At 45.4% G+C, this 20083-nt stretch overlaps 3 protein-coding genes across 51 annotated transcripts in view; 1 reads left to right on the plus strand and 2 right to left on the minus strand.

Moving 5' to 3' along the window:
* The window catches only part of TMEM268 (transmembrane protein 268), a 358336-nt gene that overhangs the window by 31728 nt on the left and 306525 nt on the right, over positions 1–20083 (plus strand). For 2 of the 12 annotated variants that reach the window (XM_081575237.1, XM_081575247.1), the window contains exon 10: positions 9664–10394. The exons of 9 other annotated variants lie outside the window; for them this stretch is intronic. The gene's annotated coding sequence lies outside the window, so the exon portion shown is untranslated. Of the gene's footprint in view, positions 1–5250; positions 5491–9663; positions 10395–20083 lie in introns of those variants that run through there. One more of the 12 variants, XM_081575323.1, reaches the window with a different exon arrangement.
* On the minus strand, positions 1209–4935 carry TEX53 (testis expressed 53). Of its 22 annotated transcripts, none has more exons than XR_014078476.1 (6): positions 4903–4935; positions 4569–4666; positions 4018–4126; positions 3560–3741; positions 2719–2872; positions 1209–1540 (listed from the first exon to the last, which is right to left on the minus strand). XR_014078476.1 is itself a non-coding variant. In XM_081575591.1 (5 exons), exons 3-5 carry the CDS (start codon positions 3861–3863, stop codon positions 1431–1433), a joined length of 417 nt encoding a protein of 138 aa, XP_081431717.1. In that variant the 5' UTR covers positions 3864–3931; positions 4018–4126; positions 4903–4935; the 3' UTR covers positions 1209–1430. The 22 variants fall into 22 exon arrangements, 3 of the variants coding, with proteins under 3 accessions (XP_081431717.1, XP_081431709.1, XP_081431702.1); XR_014078453.1 differs by having other exon boundaries at positions 2719–2879; XR_014078470.1 differs by having other exon boundaries at positions 2719–2879; positions 3711–3931.
* TEX48 (testis expressed 48) lies at positions 6773–18511 on the minus strand. 17 transcript variants are annotated; one of them, XM_081575534.1, is made up of 6 exons: positions 18478–18511; positions 16955–17039; positions 12358–12465; positions 12004–12123; positions 8454–8582; positions 6773–7102 (listed from the first exon to the last, which is right to left on the minus strand). In XM_081575534.1, the coding sequence occupies exons 3-6, from the start codon at positions 12359–12361 to the stop codon at positions 6999–7001; spliced, it is 357 nt and encodes a 118-aa protein (XP_081431660.1). In that variant the 5' UTR covers positions 12362–12465; positions 16955–17039; positions 18478–18511; the 3' UTR covers positions 6773–6998. The 17 variants fall into 17 exon arrangements, with proteins under 17 accessions (XP_081431660.1, XP_081431593.1, XP_081431619.1 ...); XM_081575467.1 differs by having other exon boundaries at positions 6773–7300; XM_081575493.1 differs by having other exon boundaries at positions 12004–12126.

Raw genomic sequence — 20083 nt, forward strand, 5'->3', positions numbered from 1 at the left:
TACCTTCCAGACAGAGTCTAACTTTCTTTTCTTGGATATAAGATTCCTGATGCTCTGTGCCCCTCACCTCCCCTCATGCCCTGGCTCAGGTCTTCACTTTCATCTTTCCAAACGTCGAAGTTCACTACCTTATACTCCTATCAGCTTGTGTCTCTGTTTCCCAAATTTGCCTATTTTGTTCCCCTTTTCTGGAATACCATTCCCCCCTCCTCTGTCCTTTTGACTTTCAGGAAACTCAAGCACCGGGAAGCCTTCCACCACACACCCAAGTTGGTTGCCACGTTTCCCAGTGCTATTGTTTCCAAATCGTTGTCTGCTATGTGAAGCGATGTGCTCCTGTGCCTGGCTCCCTGACTAAAGTTGAAGCCACTTGGGCTCTCTTGCATGTTACTCATGTTGGCATGCTCTGTGTTTTAGCACAAACAGCTCCTACATCTGCATGGGCTGTGCTCTGCATCACTACAGGGCTGCTGACTGCAGAGCTTTGCGCTTCCTGCCCGCCTGTTCACCAGGGCCCTGAGCACCATATCGAGTCCCGCGTAGGCGAGCAGTATTTTGGCCTCCAGCTCCAGACAGTTATTACCACATCTATTTAGAGCTACCCGTTATGCTGACCAGCCTCTCCCAAGCCCTTTGTCAGGTGGGTGAGGAGTGACTGAAAGTGGTTTAGAATCAAGCCTCATTTCTTTGTTGTGGTTTTCTTTTACTTCGTTTTTTTTTAATAATATACAGTAGGTCCTTGATGGTTATCCATTTAAAATACAGCAACGTGTACATGTCCATCCCAAACTCCCTAACTATCCCTTCCCCTCATCCTTCCTCTACCCTAGCAACCATAAGTTCGTTCTCTAAGACTGTGAGTCTCTGTTTTGTAAGTAAGTTCATTTGTATAATTTCTCTTTAGATTCCACATTTAAGGGATGACATACAACAGTTCTCCTTCTCTGTCTGACTTACTTCACTCGGTATGACAATCTCTAGGTCTGTCCACGTTGCTGCAAATGGCATTATTTCATTCTTTTTAATGACTGAGTAATGTTCCCTTGTATATATATATATACCACTTCTTCTTTATCCATTCCTCTGTCGATGGACATTGATCAAACCTCATTTTGTAATCAAGGATGCCAGATTCTAATTGTCCCCTACTCAAGGGAATCTCAGAAGTAGGGCCGGGAGAGGGGAAAAAAAGAGGAAGAACACAGGCCTACAATGCAACTAAGGACTTTAATTGGAGGCAGCTCCTAGTGGTTTTTCCAGGAGCTGAGGCGACTCTTGCTGGTGGCATGGGGATGGCTCCGACATCTCCTCCTCCTCTGGGAGTTTCTGAATCAGTCTTCATGGTCCCTGTTCACCACCCTCTTCCTCCTGGAGACACTCTAGTAGCTGTGCAGCCTCCCACGCATGCGAGGGGCTGCCATTTATACAAATCAGGGTCTCCCAGGAACACACTTCTTCAGCGCAAAATTGTTGCAGTGATGGTGATGACGATGTTGGTATCTCGTTGACATATTATTTCTTTGAGGGTCTGCATTCAGATCTGAAAGAGTGAACGAAAATATTTATCCCGGGTAAAGGCTTTGAATTACATGTGAATAAATGGTCTTGGTCATATCCTCCTTGGGATATTTGCATATTATTAGTGACTTTAAAAAAATATTCTGCTTGCTCAAGCTACAGATAACCTCAAACTGGGTTAAGGAATTGAGAGCTTAGAATTTCTTTGTCACTTCAGCACAGACTGTCTGGTCCTTACTGGGACGTATACACAATTACCATCTATTGAGTGCCTGGGTGGGGCCATAGTCTAGACATTTATATATGTTGCTTCATTTCATCTTCTTAACAGCCTGAAAAGCAGGTGGTGTGTTGTCATGATCCTCATTTTGTAGAGAAGATGCTGAAGCTCAGAGAGAGATTCAGAGACATGCACAGTAAGTAGCTGAGACTGAGCTCGGACTAGTGCGTAGGACTTAAGTCGGTCATCAGTTCAGTTCAGTTCAGTCGCTCAATTGTGTCTGACCCCTTGCAACCCCATGAACTGCAGCATGCCAGGCCTCCCTGTCCATCACCAACTCCCGGAGTTTACCCAAACTCACGTCCATTGAGTTGGTGATGCCATCCAACCATCTCATCCTCTGTCGTCCCCTTCTCCTCCCACCTTCAATCTTTCCCAATCAGGGTCTTTTCAAATGAGTCAGCTCTTCATATCAGGTGGCCAAAATATTGGAGTTTCAGCTTCAACATCAGTCCTTCCAGTGAACACCCAGGACTGGTTTCCTTTAGGATGGACTGGTTGGATCTCCTTGCAGTCCAAGGGACTTTCAAGAGTCTTCTCCAATACCACAGTTCAAAGCATCAGTTCTTCTGTGCTCAGCTTTCTTTATAGTCCAACTCTAACATCCATACCTGACTACTGGAAAAACCATAGCCTTGACTAGACGGACCTTTGTTGACAAAGTAATGTCTCTACTTTTTAATATGCTGTCTAGGCTGGTCATAACTTTCCTTCCAAGGAGTAAGTGTCTATTTAATAACTGACGTAGTTTTTAGCTCTGCTGTTACAGGTTTGAGTAAAAAAAATCCTTTACCACACCCCCAAAAGGCTTGAAAGAAATCTGAAATGACCCAGAGCAGAAGCTGGGTGGGGAGTCAGAAGTCCAGAGAAATGGTTCGGTGTTTTTACCAAAGCACCACACACACATGCATGGAACCTACCGAAGGTCCGTGGGTGACGCTGTTGGCAGGCATTTTGACTGTGGGAGCTACTCATGGTGGAAGCCCCCTCGTCGGGGCAGCAGCAACAGAAGATCCTTGACACCATGCTTTGGTGGGCGGTGGGAAGAAGGAAAGGGCACTGCGGTGTCTGGCTCTGTAACCTCAACCCCAGAAGCCCATTGTTATTTAAGCAGTGGGTCATACTGGACTAGCCTCCTGCAAAGTATCACGCCCCGCTTCTCTCCCAAACCTCCTGTGTCTCCAGCAGATCCAGGCCCTCTTCTGCCCCAAATTCTCTGAACCATGGGAAATACTGCTTCTGCTCTGCCAGTCTTTACCACGTGTGTGCGTGCTCAGTGGCTTCAGTTGGGTCCGACTCTTTGCGACCCCATGGACTGTAGCCCACCAGGCTCCTCGGTGCATGGGGAATCTCCAGGAAGAATACTGGAGTGGGTTGCCATGACTTCCTCCAGGGGATCTTCCTGACCCAGGGAGGGAACCCTCATGCTCCTGCATCCCCTGTATTGGCAGGCGAGTTCTTTACCACTAGTGCTACCTGGGAAGCCCAGTCTTTACCACAGGGTTGCCTTATTGAAATCAGCAGATCTTAGAGTCTGGCCCAGTTCTCTGGACAAGGCTGTTTCCTAAATGAATAGAAGACTACAACCAGAGAAAGCCAGTCCCTTCTCTGCCAGGACTTGTGGCAGCGCCCATAGGCCAGCCCATGCTTAGGGGTCAGGTCTGTCTTCTGCTTTATACATCTGTGCTCTTGGGTGGATTCTGTAATCTCTTTGAGCCTCACTTTCCTGCCTGGAAAATACCAGTGTTGAGTGGTACCCACCTTAAAGGAGTAAGTGATTAACCATGCCCAGTGACCACTGGGGTGGCAGGTGCGTATAGATGCTGGCTCAGTGACCTTTCTTTTTCCAGTCCCGCTGGACTAGGTAACGCAGCTCAGCCTTGCTCCTTCAGCTCTTGCTTCCATCACTCACCTGCTCGGCAGCTCTGGGCCCAGGCTCCCGTCTATAACAGGAGGCACTTGGGCTGCAGCTTCTCTCCAAGGATCCTCTGCCTCTGATGACACAGGCTGCAAGTCCTTGTCTCACTCCCCGTTTCTCCTTGCTTTCTCCCAGGTGCCTGGTCATCTCCTGCCCTTGCTCCCTCTTCCCTCTGGCCAAAGCCCCACTCTGGGAATTTCCGTCTCGGTGGCTGTCTTTACGAACATCACATTGGCTTCATTTCCTGACCTCACCCGTGGGCACTGGCTCCCCACCCCTCCCAGCCAGCACCATCTCTTACCTGGATTATTGCAATGGCCTCCTGGCCCCTCCCAGCCCAGTCTCCATTAGTGTCAACATAGCTGAGTGTGTAAGTCTGATGATGTCACCCCTCTGCTCCTTGGCTTCTCCTGTCAGGCAGAGGAAAAGCTGAAGTCCTTCTCTGGGACTTCCCTCAAAAATTCAGTCTCACTGCTGCCTTCGCCCCCTCCTCCCCTGCGGTCTCCTCCTTCCTTCATCCAGCTGCACCCAGCACCCCACCACGACTGCCTTTGCACATGCTCCATGCTCCACCTTTGGCCTGCAACGCCCTTCCTCAGAGATCCCCAAGCTCACCCCTCCCTCCTTCAAGCCTGTGCTTAAAGGTCATCTTTCTAGTGAGGTCTTCTGGCCAAGTCACCTGAATTATTTACCCTACTTAAATGGCCCTCCCCCTCCCCTGGCATTCCCTGTTCTTTCTCCTCCAGAGCCCTTGGCGCATTCCAACACATCCTTGAGTTTATCTGCATGGGCTTTGTCTTCCCAGGAGAAATGCTGGCTGGGGTGGGGTGGGTGTGGTGTTCCTTGCACTACCAGTGACGTCCTCTAGATGGAAGCAGGAGCTAAAGAAAAGGGCCCTTGGTTTGCCCCCAGTGGGCTGTGATCTTCAGGTCTCCTGTGACCCCACAGCCCTTCAACCAGAACAAGAAAGATCAGTGAGGTCAGAGAGGAAGACTCCTAGAGCTGGAGGAGCCCTTAGGGGTCATTCAACACAGGTGGGGAGATTGGGACCCAGAGAGAGAAACACTGGGGTCATGAGAAGAGTGATGGTGTCTGCTTCCAGAGCAAAGTGGATAGGTGCCCAGGAGTGATGGAGATGTTGTCCCTTTAAACACAGAAAAGTACTCTTCCTGCTCTCAAGTCCAACCTTTGAGCCCCTCTCATCTGCAGCTGGCAGAGCAGAGATGGGGCTGTCTGTGATGTCACAGAGCCTGAGAACCAGGGAATGTTGAGGACAGAAGGGTTTGACTGGACCACAAAGGTAAGGAACGGGGAGGTTTACTGACCTTCTCCTCTGCGGTCCTTCCCTCGGTTCATGATGCCATGTTGTCTGCCATGTTCATCAGGCTGGCTGGGGCGATTCTGCCTCATGTATCTCCTTCCTTGGAATAGGTTGCTGGGGCATGTTCTTCTCAAGGGGATTCTAGAGGCATAAGACAGTAAGCCCCACTGTGAAAACACATTTCTAAGCCTCTGTTGGTATCCCATCTACTAGGTTTCCATTGGTTAAAGCAGGTCATATGATGAAGTTCAAAGTCAAGGGGGAAGAAAGGACACTTCATCCAAGAAGACTTGGCTAAGAAAGGTGAAGAACTGGCTAAGAGTTTGCTCTGCCACAGGTAGATGCCATTGCTGTACCCGTTTTACAGATGAAGAAACAGGCACAAAATTTATTAGGTATCTTGGCTAAAGTGACACCACCAGTAATTGGCAAATGAAGTGACCAGAGGTGGAATTTGTAAAGGTTCAGATTGCTTTACAAATGGATTGTATCATTTTAGTTCCTTCTCTACTGGGGTGGTAATGATGCTGCTGCTTCCCCTCCCGCTGTCTTGGCCTCTGTGCTATCACGGCAATAACCAATTTAACAAGAAATTTGCAAAATTTATACGAAGAACATTTAAAAATAGCCCTGAGAGACAAAAAAGTAGATTTGAACAAATGGAAAGCCATTTGTATGTGGATGGGAGGAGTCAACATTATAGAGGTGTCAGTTCTTCCTATGTTAATTTATATTTTTTTCTGGGTTAATTTTAAAATTTAGTACAGTCACAATAAAATATCAATTTTTTTCTTTCTCTTTTTTGGCTGCACTGCACAGCATGTCGGAGAAGGCAATGGCACCCCACTCCAGTACTCTTGCCTGGAAAATCCCATGGATGGAGGAGCCTGGCGGGCTACAGTCCATGGGGTCGCTAAGTCGGGCATGACTGAGCGAATTCACTTTCACTTTTCACTTTCCTGCATTGGAGAAGGAAATGGCAACCCACTCCAGTGTTCTTGCCTGGAGAATCCCAGGGACGTGGGAGCCTGGTAGGCTGCCGTCTGTGGGGTCACACAGAGTCGGACACGACTGAAGCGACTTAGCAGCAGCGGCAGCAACACAGCACGTGGGGGTCTTAGTTCCCCGACCAGGGATCAAATTTGTGTCCCCTGCTTGGCAAGCACAGTCCTAACCACCGGACTGCCAGACAATTGCCCCAAAATATCAATATATTTTTTAATGGATCTAGATAAATGGATACTAATGTTTATATTTTTAATAAATGGAGGAATGTGGGGAGGGAGATGGGAGGGAGGATCAAAAGGGAGGGGATATATGTATACCTATGGCTGATTCATGTTGAGGTTTGACAGAAAACAACAAAATTCTGTAAAGCAATTATCCTTCAATTAAAAAATAAATTTAAAAAAATGGAGGAATAAGACGAGGTGGTACCAGACTGACTTACAGTGAAATAAAATAGAAATTTCAGAAAGAAACCAAAATACATATGAAATTTTTGTACATGAGGATAAAGGAGTCATCACAAATGATTGAGCCAAAGATGGTCTTTCAAATAAATGTCCAAAAAGATATGGATCCATACTTAATATATATAATGATAAATGTGAAATGGAACAGGGATCTATATTTAAGAAATAAAGGCACCCAACATGTAAGAAACGTGGATGAACTCGTCTATAAACTGAATGTACCAGTAAGGGGGAGGGAAAAGAGGAGGGACACAGTCCTGTGATGTCACCAAAGACTTTAATTGGAGGCAGCTCCTCCCAAGCGGCTTTTTTGGGGTCTGAAGTGACTCTTGCTGGCAGCACAGCGTTGGCTCAGACGTCTTCTCCTCCTGGAAGGGAGTTTCTGAATCAGTCTTCATGGTCCCGGTGCACCACCCTCTTCCTCCTGGAAACTCTCCGCAGCTGTGCAGCCTGCAAGACCTGCAAGGTGGCTGCCGTCTAGAATGCTCAGGGCCTCCCAATGAGGCATGGTTGGTATGGCCAGTGATCCTGCGAGTAGCGGCTGAGGTTTCTCTTGTGAAACCCTCTTTTGCAAACTTGTGACTTTACATCTGAAAGGAGGAAGGGAAGGACAACACTGGGCGAAGCCTCTGCTTTGGGCCCAGATGGACTGTTCCGGTCGCCTCCATCCCTGGTCAGTGTCAGATTCTGGAACAGTCTGTGAGTCATATGGCCCCCCGGTCTGGGACGTGTTGGTGCTCCTATCGGAGCATTCAGTGACAGTAGTTTGTCTTGTGAAATGCAGTGGCCTAGAAAATACAAGAACTGGGCCCGTCCTGGTTCTGACATTACCACCACTCTCTGCTGAGCTTTGGGAAAGCCCCTTCCCACTAGGGATTGAAGCCTCCTCTATACCATCAGAGATGGGTTTTTAAACTATGCACCATGGAGCCCTGTGGGGGGAGGGGAGCTGGTGGGGCACCCAGACACTCATGCCTAATTCAAGTACAGCAGGACCCCTTTGATTTTTTATAGAAATTGGACTTAGAGATTTTGATTGCAAGAAGGGTTTAGCTGTTGGGAGAAATTTTTTTGTTTCAAATGTGGAATCTTATTTATCATATATATATGTAATTGATTTCCTTTATAATTCTATGTATTTTATTAAATGCATGTAAATACATTACTCTGAGAAGGGGTTGGTAGCCTTTTTGTTGTTGTTTTGACTGTGTGGCATGTGCGTGGCATGCGGGATCTTAGTTTCCTGACCAGGGATCAAACCTGTGCCCCCTGCATTGGAAGTGCGGAGTCTTAACCACTAGACTGCCAGGGAAGTCCCTGTTACGAATCCCTCTGAAGTGATTGGGCTGGAGGACCTTTATGTCTCAACAGCCAGCCTGATGGGGTGGTTGTGAGCTATGTGAGGTCACCCGGACACAGCGTCGGTGCCCATCAGTGGAGCCACATGTCTTCTTCCTGGCTATGGCTACAGTCTAGGACTCAGAGGCATCCTCCTCTACCTGGAGACTTTCAATGCACAAGCGTTTTTTGGCGTGTTTATCTGCCATATATCTGGTTGAGTTTGGAGGAATGACATGTAGGCCCTGCCCTCCTGGAACTTACCATCTGGAGGCAGAAGCAGACATTAAGCGAACACGCACACACTGTACACACAAAAGACAATGCCATAGGGATGTAGACAGAAAGTATGGATACGAATTCTTTCCTCTCAGGCCTCCTGCCCCCATGGATTCCCAGCTCAGAGGATCACACAGGCAGGTCTTTGACCCCTGGGCTCTGTCCGATGTGTTCTAGAATGTGACTGCAGCATCCTAAAGGGAGCAGTCCCGCCACCCCTGTCACCCCACTGAGCTCAGTATCAAACTGGGGTTTGGACATGAGGACAAGGCTCCCTACCCCAAAGGTTCCCGGTCAGCGTTAGGGCCCCGGTTTCGAACTCACCTTCATACTCACTGCTGCTGAAACAGGAAGTTGTCTTTTCTGAGGGGAGCGTGGCTTTCCCCAGACTCACGCAGGGTGCTGCATCATTGTGCTTGAGGGTCTGTCTGTTGAGCTCATCCTTCTGCACACCTGGCAATGGTAATTCCACGTGGTCATGTGGGGTGCTCAGAGGAGGTCACGGAGGCGAAAGTGTTTTGCCGACTCTGGAGCGTGCACATGGACCAGCGGCGATGGTTATGGAATGAGGTGTACCTGAATCAGCATTCTAAGTTCTCCCCCCTTGTTGTGGTCCTTTAATGGACCGGAACTTGGGGGTACAGAGTCGACCAATAAGAAAAGAAGGAAGAAAAGAGGCTGATATTCCCTGGTTTACACAGTATGCCAATATAACTCTAGGACAAAGAGCCAGCACCGTCTACGTAGGCTCAGGGCGCCCTCTCGAAGAGGTCTTGAAAGCCCGGGCAAGTAAGTAGACACGATGGACACCTGTGCTCCGTGGAAACAGCCTGAAACGGAGAGAGCGAGAGAGCGAGAGAGAGAGAGAGAGAGAGAGAGAGAGCGCATGAGAGCGAGAGAGAGAGAGAGAGAGAGAGAGAGAGAGAGGGAGAGAGAGAGAATGAGGAAAGACACGGGGACCAGTGCTCGGTAGAACAAAGGCATTTATTCAACATATTGTGGGCATATATATACTCTCTTACCAGATAGCCCTTTTTAGCAGAGATAGGGATCAAAAGTCTAACAAGTCATCTAGAAAGCCGGAGGTTAGAATTATTCTCTAGAGAGGGGGTTGTAACATTTACTTTACATATCAGAAAGGAGGAGACTTGTAAATGGCTGCTGTTCACCATATGGAATTTCCATATGAATGAGATACATGAATTTCTATTATCCCCGAAAGCCGGCTTGCCAGCTCTCTGGCACCTGTATTCAGGTGCTGTTAAGGAACATAGAATTCATGCAAGACTGAAAACAGCACACAGGAAGCCTCCTGTTAAATGTATCCTGACACCCCCTCATAAGCACGTACTGGATTCCAAATATTATTTAAAAACATAAAGTTTACTTTTTCCCATTTATAAGTATAATTCATATACATTATACAAAAGCTAGGGAATACTGAAGAATATGAAGTAGGAAAAAAAATGCCCCAAACACCACTCCTCTCAGATATGATCACAGTTCCAGGGTTTGCCTATGGATGTTTTTACAGAGTTGGACCATAAAGAAGGCTGAGCACTGAAGAATTGATGCTTTCGAACTGTGGTGCTGGAGAAGACTCTTAAGAGTCCCTTGGACAGCAAGGAGATCAAACCAGTCAATTCTAAAGGAAATCATCCCTGAATATTCATTGGAAGGACTGATGTTAAAGCTTAAGCTCCAATACTTTGGCCACCTGATGCAAAGAGCTGACTCATTGGGAAAGACCCTGATGCTGGGAAAGCTTGAGGGCAGGAGCAGAAGGGGACGACAGAAGATGAGATGGCTGGACAGAGGATACACTGGCATCACCAACTCAATGGACATGAGTTTGAGCAAACTCTGGGAAATGATGAAGGACAGAGAAGCCTGGTGTGCTGCAGTTCATGGGGTGGCAGAGTTGGACATGACTTAACGACTGAGCAACAACAATTTTTACATAGTCCATCACATCCTATATGTTATGAATGCTTTTACTTTGTACGTATCATAAGCTGTTTTCTTATGTCACTAAGCTTTTAAAAAAATAGTTGCATAATATTCTATGGATAATTCAGGATTTATTTAACCAATATTCTATTTTTGGGTGTTTAGACTATTTTCAAATTTCTCTACCATAAACACCACTGTGATGAACGTTGTATATAAGACTTTGTTTTGATATACTCCTAGATTCTTAGAAGTGTAACACAATCTTGTCAACAGACTAAGCAGTGTTCTGTAATAAACAGCTCTGTTCTTTTCTAGCTGCCTACCTTGAACGAATTGCTTCACCTCTCTCTGCCTCTGTTTTCAGAACTGCAAAATAATACATTCATTCTGGATAATCAGATCCACTTCTTAGAGTTATGGGAGTTAAATAAGACCACTTTTCTAGTGTTTAAGTTCTGAAACAGTAAGGGACTTACCTGATCACAGCTGAGTCCCTGTGCCTAGACAATGCCTTGCATCTAATAGGGGCTCAGTAATTATTATCATCATCTTGGAAAAAGGAGCTGACATTTTTAAGATTCTTGTTTTTTATCATGAAAGTATTTGGTTGGCCAAAATCCAATGGAATAAAATCCGTAGAAAACCCTCAGTGAACTTTTTGGCCAATCCAGTATTCCCAGGGGAAATGTTTTAAAGGCTCCTAGGTATGGATTTCTGGCAAAATACGCCATGAGAATTTTTTTCCTGCCTTTGAACTGCCGTGTCTCCCAGCGGGACCATGCCGCCACTGACCACTCAACTGTGTGTTAGTCCCAGCTTTGCCTGATCTTGACGATAACGCATGGGGTTTTTTTTGGTCTGAAATTGCTGATTTTGACCCCCAGTCTCCTCCACTATGATCTTTTGTCCTGGATCATTAAGAAGGATATAATTACAAACTGAAGGCCAGGATGCCTTCTCTCTCTCTTCCCTCTTATACCTGCTGGTCTGGAAACCATGTGTTCCAGATGCCTTGGCTAGAGGTGAAAAATAATATGTAACAGACTTTGCATGAGCAAGAAATACACTTTTGTAAACCGTTGAGATTGAAAGGCATATTTGTTTTAGCAGCAGTCTATCTTCTCCTGACCAATACCTTATACTACAGTTTCCATTTGTTGACTTTTGTTGAATTCCTACTCTGTGCAAGCCCTGTGTTTTTTGCTTCTATACATTCCCTCTTTTAACCCTCCCAGTGATTCTGAAAAGCAATAATACAGTATAAGTATCCCTGTTTCACAGGTAAGGACACAAACTCGGAGTGAGAGGGTAATTGACTTGTCCAGGTCTGTAGCAGAGCTGATTGAATTTAGCCTCTGCCCCAAAGGCAGGGCTCTGTTTGTTTGTTTTTTATAAACAAAAAACAAACAAACTGTTATAAAAAATTATAAAAAAACTGTTTATAAAAAATTAAATTTATTTATTTTTAATTGAAGGATAATTGCTTTACAATATTCTGTTGATTTCTGCCAAACATCAACATGAATCAGCCATAGGTATACCTAAGGCAGGGTTCTTAAGCACTATCTTTATAGTCTTTAGACAAATGATTCTCAAACTATGATATACATTCAGGTTTCCCTGTGGGTCATATTAAAATAATGGTTCTGACTTGGTAGGTCTGGAGTAGGGTCTGAAAGTTCAGTTCTAACAAACTCCCAGGTATGCTGACGTTGCTAGTCCCAGCATCCCACTGTAAGTATCAGGATTTTAAGCTCTATTGTTTATCTGTTTGGTTACTTAGTTGCTCAGTCTTCACCTCATTTTAGTTTGGCATTATTCACTCAAAAGCTGAAGGAAATCTGAGGGCATCTCAGGAGGAGGGGGATGAGCAATATGAGGTCTCCCGAGGCCGGGCAGGGCATTCTTGCCTGGTACCTACCATGCTTCAACAGCTGAAGCTCTTGGGTTTGATTGGGGATCTTGGAGTCATCCGCATCATTGGGTTTCTCACAGCATTTGCAGCAAAAAGAGAAGAACTTCGAGGCTAGGTTTTGGTGAGCTGCTAATATGAAGAAAAAGGAATGGGGGCCCTTGGGTTCTAGGGCCTGAGTTCCAGATGCCCCATTGGAAATTCACTGTGATGGGGGTCATATAGGCTCAGCCTCCCCCAAGGTATAATAGCCCTCTCCTTTCCCAAATCTTTTGTAGCTCCCCCATAGGCAGCAGGCCCAAGCCCCTCAGTCTAGTGGTTCTCTTAAAGTCATTTTCCCTGTTTTATACAAAATTTTCTTACCCATGGAAAGGACTTGAAGCCTCTATTCTTCCAGCTTTGCTTGCAGGGGTGCCTTATTGAATCAGCTGATCTTGAATTTGAGCCCAGTTCCTTGGGCAGGGCTGTTTCCTAAATAAACATAAGACTGTGGGTGAAAAGTGCCAGTCCTTTACCTGTACTCATGCTCCAGGTAGGACCTCACTACAGCAAAATGCTGGACCGCGCAGAAATGCACATAAACATGTTTGCAGACCTGTATTCTATTCTGTTTCTAGGTGTAGGTTCCTTAACTTTCTCGAGCCTCACTTTGATCCTGTGGAAAATGGGAATAGCAGTGCCTGCTTCGCAAATGTAAAGGTTTAAACATACACAAAGTGACCTCTGTGGTGCTGGGTACTCAAAGTGCCCAGTCAGTGGTCATTCCCTTCATGTAGCTCATTGGCTACAAAACTATTCTGCCGGTCCAGGTCGCAGGGGAATGTGGTGATGAAGCACACTCTTACCAACTTGCCGTGTGGCTTTGAGTAACTCCCTGCGTCTCTCTTTGTCTCAGGCTCCTCACCAGTAATAAGAGGAGGTTAGGTTACATGATCACTTCAAGCATCTTCTTAGTTTGGACAGTCCAGAAAAAGGCCTTGTTTTCATCCCAAAGTTCTTTCATTGTGTACCAACTTTTCCAGGTTTCTGAATGCTTCGTGTTCTCCTTTTCCTTTCAGTGGTAAACCCCCCTTGTAGAAAATTCTTCTCATGGCATTGGTTAGATGTCCCTCACAATACTCAATTCACTAAATGAGTTGTCTCATTTGTAGGCATTTCTGTCTCACTTTCTCCACTGTGATACCTAACAAGCCACCTTGAATTGTGGCAATAGCTTTCTATTAGTAAAGTGAAAGTGAAAGTCACTCAGTTGTGTTCGACTCTTTGCAACCCCATGGACTGTACAGTCCATGGAATTCTCCAGGCCAGAATACTGGAGTGGGTAGCCTTTCCCTTCTCCAGGGGATCTTCCCAACCCAAGGATCGAACCCAGATCTCCTGCATTGCAGGTGGATTCTCTACCAGCTGAGCCACAACTGATTCTTAATAATTAATACAAAAATCTTTATCTTCCTGCACATAAGCTATTCAATATGTTGACAGCATCCTTTATATACTGTGGCTAGATACCTTCAGCAGACTCAACACATACAGATGTCTCCACTATGTGGGATCCTTGGACCAAGAGGGGTACTTTCTCGGCCCATTTAGCCTCAATCTCTGATAGTCCTTTGGCTCTGCTGCCAAGCGAGTTTTCTGTCATAATTTGAGCTGTGACATATTTCACTGACTCTTTAATGAATTTGTTTTATTTTCTTAGGATTTATAAACAAATGGAAGTTAATATGAGGCAATCAGATCTTTTGTTTTGGAGATGCATCATTTAGCGAATAAGCGTGCCATTAATACACAGATTCTTCTGCTGCTTGCTGTAGTTTCAATTCTCTTCATCTACTTCTATCAACTGCTTCACGGGGTTTTTCGCTGTTCTAGACTACCTCATGTATGTGAGTGTAGAAGGCAGTGCTTCATAGGAGAGAATGAAGGCTTTAAGTCTAGCCGGCCCCCACCACCAGGCAGCCCTGGGGTCTAATGGTTGGAGGTCTGTTAGACTGGTGGTCAGTTTATAGGAAGGAGATTGCTAAAGTTTTGCCTTGGGTGTCTCCAAACCTTCATAAGCACATGTCTATCTTGTTAAGCAATGAATGGTCACTTTTCTCAGCCTCTATTCTGGAGTTAGTGATTTCCAGGGCATAGATCATATGAACTCTTTTAGGTTCTCCTTGGCCAAGAAATTCAAGACACTATGCAAAGTATAAACTTTTGACTAACTGTAGTGTATCGGAGAAGGCAGTGGCACCCCACTCCAGTATTCTTGCCTGGAAAATCCCATGGACGGAGGAGCCTGGTAGGCTACAGTCCATGGGGTCGCTAAGAGTAGAACATGACTGAGCAACTTCACTTTCACTTTTCCCTTTCATGCACTGGAGAAGGAAATGGCAACCCACTCCAGTATTCTTGCCTGGAGAATCCCAGGGACGGCGGAGCCTGGTGGGCTGCCATCTATGGGGTCGCACAGAGTCGGACACGACTGAAGCGACTTAGCAGCAGCAGCAGCAGTGTATCTTTTGGGCTTCCCTGGTAGCTCAGCTGGTAAAGAATCTGCCTGCAATGCAGGAGACCCTGGTTTGATTCCTGGATTGGGAAGATCCCCTGGAGAAGGGATAGGCTACCCACTTCAGTATTCTTGGGCTTCCCTGGTGGCTTAGGCGGTAAAGAATTCGCTTGCAATTGGAGAGACCTGGGTTCAATCCCTGGGTTGGGAAGATCCCCTGGAGGAGGGCATGGCAACAGACTCTAGGATTCTAGCCTTGAAAATCCCCATGGACAGAGGAGCCTGGCGGGCCACGGTCTATGGGGTTGCAAAGAGTCAGACGTGACTGGGCGACTAAGCAGAGCATAGCGTACTCTTTCCTGTTTCTCATGGTCTCATCTATATTAAACTGCTGCCTCTTTCCAGAAAAACTCCTGCTCTGTATATATACTCTCATTCAATGTACTCTGATGTGTTTATCTTAATGACAAAAACTTTGCTAGATGACTTAAAATGACAATGTCCATTATGGCAAACTTTCGGTGTCAAAAATAGTAGATTCAAGAGGCACAGTAGAAAAGAGAGAAGACAAAAACTCACTCACTCAATAGAAGGCTTCTTTGATTGATATACTCTGACCTCAGAAAGAAGAAAAAAAAGATCTTACTCCTTCTCAAACCTGAAACTTACTTCGTTTCATCTCTCACTCTTCCTCCACAAAGCATTATCTTTGTGCACCTGTTAATCATTCAGTAGTGTCTGACTCTTTGCAACCCCATGGACTGTGGCCTGCCAGGCTCCCCTGTCCATGAAATTCTCCAGGCAAAAAGATGAGTGGGTTGCCATGCCTTCCTCCAGGGGATCTTCCTGACCCAGGGATCGAACCCAGGTCTTCTGCAGTTTGGGCAGATTCTTTACCGTCTGAGCCACCAGGGGACCCCTAGTTTATCTTTATCACCCAGTTAAACTTCTCTTGTTCCTTTCCCTAACTGCCTACATAAACTTTCTTTATGGGGCATTTCTATAGAAATGAACAATCAACATTGCACAATATTCCTCTAAAACAAGAAGGTGGCTCCATAGAGGTTGAATTTAAAATCTGGTGAGAGCTGAGTTGAGGAGAAATATTTAGAATCATGCCAAATTTCAGAACAGAAAGTTTCAGTCCAATTCAGGGTTCTGTTATTCCGTTATTTATTGCCCTGAATTATCACACTTGTATCAGTTAGTTCACTTAATTGTTAACCTTCAACATGGGGGAAAATGTTAAAACAGCAGGATGGAGAAGATCAGAAGATTTAAACAACCCATCTATGTATAATTCCTGGGGCTTCCCAGGTGACACTAGTGGTAGAAAACTCGCCTGCCAATGCGGGAGACATAAGAAATGCAGGTTCGATCGCTGGGTTGGGAAAATCCCCTGAAGAAGGAAATGGCTACCCACTCCAGTATTCTTGCCTGGAGACTCCCATGGACAGAGGAGCCTGGTGGGCTATACAGTTCATGGGGTCACAAAGAGTTGGACACGACTGAAGCAACTTAGCACACATGCATAATTCCAAAAAGGATCAAGGGCTTGAGAAGTTTAGAAACAGAAAATATACCACATAAAATTATTTCAGAAGCTATTAAAAAAATAAAAACCTTTCTCTTAAGGGAAAGGTAGATTGGACAAAGATTCAGAATTGCAAATAAAACCAAAATGAATCAATAGGAGACTGAATAAACTTCAGGACATTCTGGGGTAAACCAACAGCTTAAGGGAAACTTTTCTTCTCTTCTTGCAAAGGACTTAGACCTGAAATGTGGACTTAGACACAATAAATTGGAATGAGAAATGTCAACTTTGATCTCCAAGTTATTTTCAAATAGTCCTAAAATATTAACTAGAAATCGAAATGACTTAAGACTTCCTAGATAAAACAATTGGTTTCTGAAATAAAAACAGGACCAAAATTTCCTCTGTTCTTAGAGAATATGGATCCTATAGATGAAGATACTTGCATATACTTTGAGCAGAAAGACCATGAGAAGAACTCATGTTGCATTATGGCCAAAGGTCAAATGTCCAGACTTGTCTAGTGATGCCATTCTAAGGAGCCTTAGCACTCAACACCTGCCTGTTCTTCCTCTAAACTCGCAAAGAAAATTGATGAAGGTGGACAATGATACTGCTTGACTGTTGACATGGTTTATGTCTTGTAGGAAAGTCAGAGTCTTCAATGCTAACTGCGACTGTTTTTTTTTGATGACTACATGGACCTTTCCAAGTGTCCAGTTCCCCGGTACCCTCCGTGGACTTACACAGCGTTGGAAAGGAAAAAAAGTCTTTTATGGGCTTATCAATACTCTAGACTTTTGAGGACAGTGAGCCCTCCAAAGGAGGTGGACAACACAAAGCGCTCATTTTCCTTCACATTTGCTGACATAGTACAAAACAGCTCACACCCTAGGGCACAAACAACCAATTGAAAATCCACAGCTCACAGGTTTGGATTGTCTCACAGTCACCCATTGGCTCTTGTCCAGAGAGTTGAATACTTCTATGCAGCAACTGGCCCAACATATGGTTCTGCAGATAATTTAAGGACAAACAAGAAGACATCAGGCTGATTGAAGCTCAAACTGAACACCAGATCCCTATAAGTGGAAAACTTGAACTGTGTCTTCAAGGAAAGTCAACAACAGTGGTGAAGATCTGTACAATCCCCAAGAGTATCTCCTGCAATTTTGGTTTAGGGAGGGCCAAAAGGGGGAGTTTCTACACTTATAAGTGAAGACCAATTGCTCTGTAACCTTGGTAACAGATAATCACCGGGACCTGTTTAAACCCTTCAATCTGTTAATGAACTTTTACCTCAATGACCATTCTCCTGAAAGTAACAGACAGTAGTTAACACCTTCATGGCTGATGGTCTGCCATCCCTAGGCACTCCTGCCTCTGAAATACCACCTGACCACGAACTCAACACGTTCACAAACCCATAAAACACCAGCCATTAGCTTTGCTCAGAGACTTTGTCATCAAAGCATAGGTCTCCCTTGTTTAACTAAATTCAGATTTTGCTCCTCACATTGAATGGAACAAAATGGAAATCTCTTCTGCTAAAGCCGCTTATACATACCCAGTGTCTTCAGGATCTTCCTGTAGTAACAGCTCAGCAGAAATTTTAAAATGTAAGTTTATCTGAATCTAGCAGTGATGATTTTCACATTTTTACTCCCCAGCAGTTCACTGAGGAGACAGGTAGAACCACTTTCTCCTCTAAGTGTTTGTAACCCAGAGTTTTGAACTTTTGAACCCTCTTCAGAAATGGAGAGGATCTTAGGGAGGGTAGTGTAGCAATTACAAGCACATATTTGGGGGTATAATTCCTAAGGACTCACTACTTATTAGCTACGAAATTTAAAAGAATTCAACTCTCCTGAACCTCTGTTTTCATATCTGTAAGGTGGGAATGATAATAGTATCTACCCTTGAATGTGGTCTTGAGGATTAAATAGTGATAGGAAGTGCTTAGCACAGCTGTCTGGCACATTGGAAAGGCTCAGTTAGTGTAAAAGCTGATGCTGATGAAAATGTGGGCTTGATTTGGCTAGGGTGGGCTGGGTGTGGTGTTTCTTGCACTGCCAATGCCCTCCTCTAGATGGAAGCAGGAGCTAAAGAAAAGGGCCCTTAGGTTACCACCCCCGCCCCCCCTGCTGTGACCATGAACTTCAGGTCTCCAGTGACCCTGGAGCACTTTGACCAGAACAGGAAAGATTGATGAGGTTACACTTCCATGTGATGAGGAAAACTTCTGGAGCTGGAAGAACCCTGGGGGGTCATTCAACACAGGTGGGGAGATTGGGACCCAGGGAGAGAAGCAGTGGGATCACGGTAAGAGAGATGGCCTCTGCTTCCTGGAGCAAAGTGAAAAGGTGCCCAGGCGTGATGGAGACGATGTCCCTTTAAATAGAGAAAAAATACCCCTCCTGCTCTCAGATCTAACTTCTGAGCCTCAACTCACCTGCAGCTGGCAGAGGAGAGACGGGGCTGTCTGTGATGTCACAGAGCCCGGGAACCAGGGAACGCTGGGGACAGAAGGGTTTGGGCTGATGGTCAGTGTGGGGCGGGGGAAGGGTGTCTGCTGATCCTCTCTCTAGCGGTCCTTCCCTCTGTCTACAATGCCATGCTGTCCTTTGGGGCACTGGCAATGCAAGTCTTGGTGCCTCTTGTGAAAGCTTCTTGAGGATGGCTGGGCAGAAGAGGGCAGTAGAGCACTGGATGCAGAAGACCTGGGTCCAGGTTCTGTCTCATACCTAGCTGGGTGGCAAACTTAGGAAATGCACTTTGCATCTCGGTTTTAAAACGGCAGTAATTATTATTATTTAATTTTAAATTATAGTTTTAGGATTAAATGGGATCAGTAAACATTTAACACAGTGCCTGGGTATAGTAAACATTCAAGAAATGGTTGTTGTTAATGATAGGTGAAAAAATAAAATGGCATTCTCTTCCCAATCTATCATCTAGGAAAAGATATATTTTATATTTGAGTCCTGACAAAATCTCTCACCTTTGGGGGCACTCTCAATTCCTTTATTTGGGACAACCAAGTTCTATTTGGGAAAGCCAAATTAGGTTAAAATGTTCTCAATCAGTGCCATCTTTTGATGCTTCTAGAAGCCACCTGAAACAAAAGGAACAGATATGAGCAAAGATTCTGCCCAAGTTTTTGATTTCCTGGTAAAGGGGTGGCTAGAAGTTGTCGTGGGAGGGGGAGGTGCCCTAACCCATACTATGTGATGGTGGGTGAAGCAGACTTTTAAACATCATTTGAAGGTTCTCAACTCTGGCTTTAAGTGAGATTCATCTGAGATATAGGAGAAGGCAATGGCACCCCACTCCAGTACTCTTGCCTGGAAAATCCCATGGACGGAGGGGCTTGGTAGGCTGTGGTCCACGGGGTCGAGAAGAGTCGGACGACTGAGCGACTTCACTTTCACTTTTCACTTTCATGCATTGGAGAAGGAAATGGCAACCCACTCCAGTGTTCTTGCCTGGAGAATCCCAGGGACGGGGAAGCCTGGTGGGCTGCCATCAATGGGGTCGCACAGAGTTGGACACGACTGAAGCGACTTAGCTGCGGCAGCAGCAGCGGCATCTGAGATATCTTTAAAATGTAGAAACACCCTGGGGCTTAATTCCAGATAAATTAGAATCCTGGTTGGGGGGCGGGGGGAGTGGGGGGTGGGGAGGTGGGGGGATGGGGGATGGACCCTGGCATAAGTATTTTTACAAAGCTTTCCAGGTGATTCTTATATGTAATCAAGACTGAGAACTACTAAATTACATTGTGGAGATTGTTCATTATACACGTTAAGTGGTGATTCTTGCAAAGGCTGCAGAAATTTTAAAAATGTCAAGCTTGGGAATTCCCTGATGATTGGGTAGTTAAGACTCTGAGCTTTCATGGCAGGGGGTTCGGGTTCAGTCTCTAGGGGGGAACTAAGATCTCATATGCTGTGCAGAGTGGCCAAAAGAAAAATGCCACGCCCAGTGCCCACTTTACAAGCCAGTAAAATCACTATTTCTAGGCAATGGGAATTTTGAAAACTCCCCAGATGATTTCT

The sequence above is a fragment of the Giraffa tippelskirchi genome, chromosome 1 (assembly GCF_054371585.1).
Source record: "Giraffa tippelskirchi isolate mGirTip1 chromosome 1, T2T-mGirTip1v1.2.pri, whole genome shotgun sequence".
Taxonomy (NCBI): Eukaryota; Metazoa; Chordata; class Mammalia; order Artiodactyla; family Giraffidae; genus Giraffa; species Giraffa tippelskirchi.

Bases quoted from the DNA above. Each gene is read 5' to 3' on its own strand.
- TEX53 (XM_081575591.1), bottom strand. From the start codon at position 3,863: ATGACCAGGCACCTGGGAGAAAGCAAGGAGAAACGGGGAGTGAGACAA. The intron at 2,873-3,710 runs GTGAGTGATGGA...TTGAGGTTACAG, and splicing joins GGCCCAGAGCTGCCGAGCAG to AGCCAGACACCGCAGTGCCC. The intron at 1,541-2,718 runs GTAGGTTCCATG...TCACTCTTTCAG, and splicing joins GCGTCACCCACGGACCTTCG to ATCTGAATGCAGACCCTCAA.
- TEX48 (XM_081575428.1), bottom strand. The intron at 8,583-12,003 runs GTAGGTACCAGG...TACCATTGCCAG, and splicing joins GCTTCAGCTGTTGAAGCATG to GTGTGCAGAAGGATGAGCTC. The intron at 7,301-8,453 runs GTGAGTTCGAAA...TGTATTTTCTAG, and splicing joins CAGCAGCAGTGAGTATGAAG to GCCACTGCATTTCACAAGAC.